A 1,787-nucleotide genomic window follows, 5' to 3' on the forward strand; every position below is an offset into this window, starting at 1 on the left:
AATTTTCACCTCTGGATGCGCATACTCTCATTTCAAGTACAGCCTTTTAAACACTGGGAAATGTGTTTATGAAATCATGAACATTCTCAGGTTCTACTCTTGTTTTTTTGTTTGTATTTTGTTATCTAGTCATTTGTTATTAAATATATTTTTTTAATATTACTTTATCTCATTTTATTGACCAAATAGAACAGTTTAATATTACTGTGTACTTTGGCACTTGACAAAGCATGTAGTAATAGCATACTCAAGTACACATTACGACCTGATCTACAAATATACAGTAGTACACAGTGTACACCAAAAACAGAGATTAAGCAAAAAATATTCTTTCAAACTAGCAGGGAACTTCAGCAGCTTTCTGCTTCAACTAACTGAATATTATGCCACAATACAAAATATGAATTTATATCAAAAGAAGTAGTAGATATGTTACATAAACTGAAAAGTAAATTTGCAATTACAATCTTGCCTAAAGAGTGACATGATAATGCTTCCCAGTAGTTCCCATTTGAGTGTCAGTAAATCCTTGGGGGTTTGATAAGGGAGAATTAGAGGTTGTGTGTTGTGGTCCAAATCTTAAGAGGCATCAGCAAGGTGCAATGAAAAAGTTTCTTAAAATATTTACGTTTATTTAACTGCATACTGTAACATCAGTTATTCAGTCAAATGATCGAATTAAGGAAATTAGTTTGTTGAGTAGGTGACTTACTTAAGTAAAGGGGTTCTCAGTGGCAAAAATGTTAGGTAACTGTGATGAATTTGATATACAATTTAACAATATTATTTGGATTTGGCTTTTGCTGTTTCAGCTCAGAGAAACAACCACCAAAGAGTGAAGTGAAGACATTATTGTGTTCAAAATATGTCAATTGGAAGCCAACATCACCGTACACTGTGAAAGAAAACTTCCAACCATGGCAATGGCAAGTGACATCAACATGAAGAATGAAAAAGGAGGAACATTTCTCTGTGAAATGTGTGGTTTGACGGAGTCCTATAACTACTATGGCTGTAAACCACCCTTCCATAAGGATATTACGTTTCTGGAGAACTGTTACATAATGAAAGACCCATTCCAGAGTGCTGGCACAAAGTCCTTTCTCTTACTGGGATCAGAATGTGTGGCTTGTAAGAGAGTTGTGTGTCAGGCATCCTCGTGTAGTATCTTTTACACTAAGAGGTTTTGCCTTGATTGTGCAAGAACATGTATAGAAGAGTTTCCCCCAGAAATGCAGAAACGAATTGGGAAATAATGGGGGAGTGGAGTTTCTTGCTGGAAATTTAACTTTCTTTCATCTATTTATATAGAGGAAATATTCTGTAAACAATTTAAATATGTATTTATAATTCCTGATATTCAATTAACATTTTCATTTCATGCAGTGTTTAAAAATTTAAACAATTAGTGTTCCCCAAAGCTTTGGACAAGACAGCATTACCAGATGTGAAATGCCATCTCGAATTATCAATCAATTTATGCGTTGATGTGTAATACTGATGATCAAAATATTGCTTTTATAACTCTAGAATTTCAGAACCATAAGTAATAATGATAACAGTTACATTAGAATATGAAAGCACAGATGCTGATAAGAAATATAGTAATAATTATCAAATTAACCAACTGACTTGAATGATGCACAATGTATATGTATATACTAAGAATAAAATATTAAAAAGCTAATTTTGAATTGAATTAGAATGATATATTATGAAAAACCTAGAAACTTAATATCTTCTACAGTACAGTGGGTTGAAAAACCATGTCAAGTCTCATCCATACA

The 1,787-nt window shown here is 32.6% G+C and overlaps 1 protein-coding gene across 1 annotated transcript; it reads left to right on the forward strand.

The window, feature by feature from the left end:
* Nucleotides 1-917: 917 nt before the first annotated feature.
* LOC119590474 (cysteine-rich DPF motif domain-containing protein 1-like) lies at nt 918-1,256 on the forward strand. Its single transcript, XM_037939133.1, has one exon. The coding sequence runs from the start codon at nt 918-920 to the stop codon at nt 1,254-1,256; it is 339 nt and encodes a 112-aa protein (XP_037795061.1).
* Nucleotides 1,257-1,787: the final 531 nt, after the last annotated feature.

The sequence above is a fragment of the Penaeus monodon genome, chromosome 27 (assembly GCF_015228065.2).
Source record: "Penaeus monodon isolate SGIC_2016 chromosome 27, NSTDA_Pmon_1, whole genome shotgun sequence".
NCBI lineage: Eukaryota > Metazoa > Arthropoda > Malacostraca > Decapoda > Penaeidae > Penaeus > Penaeus monodon.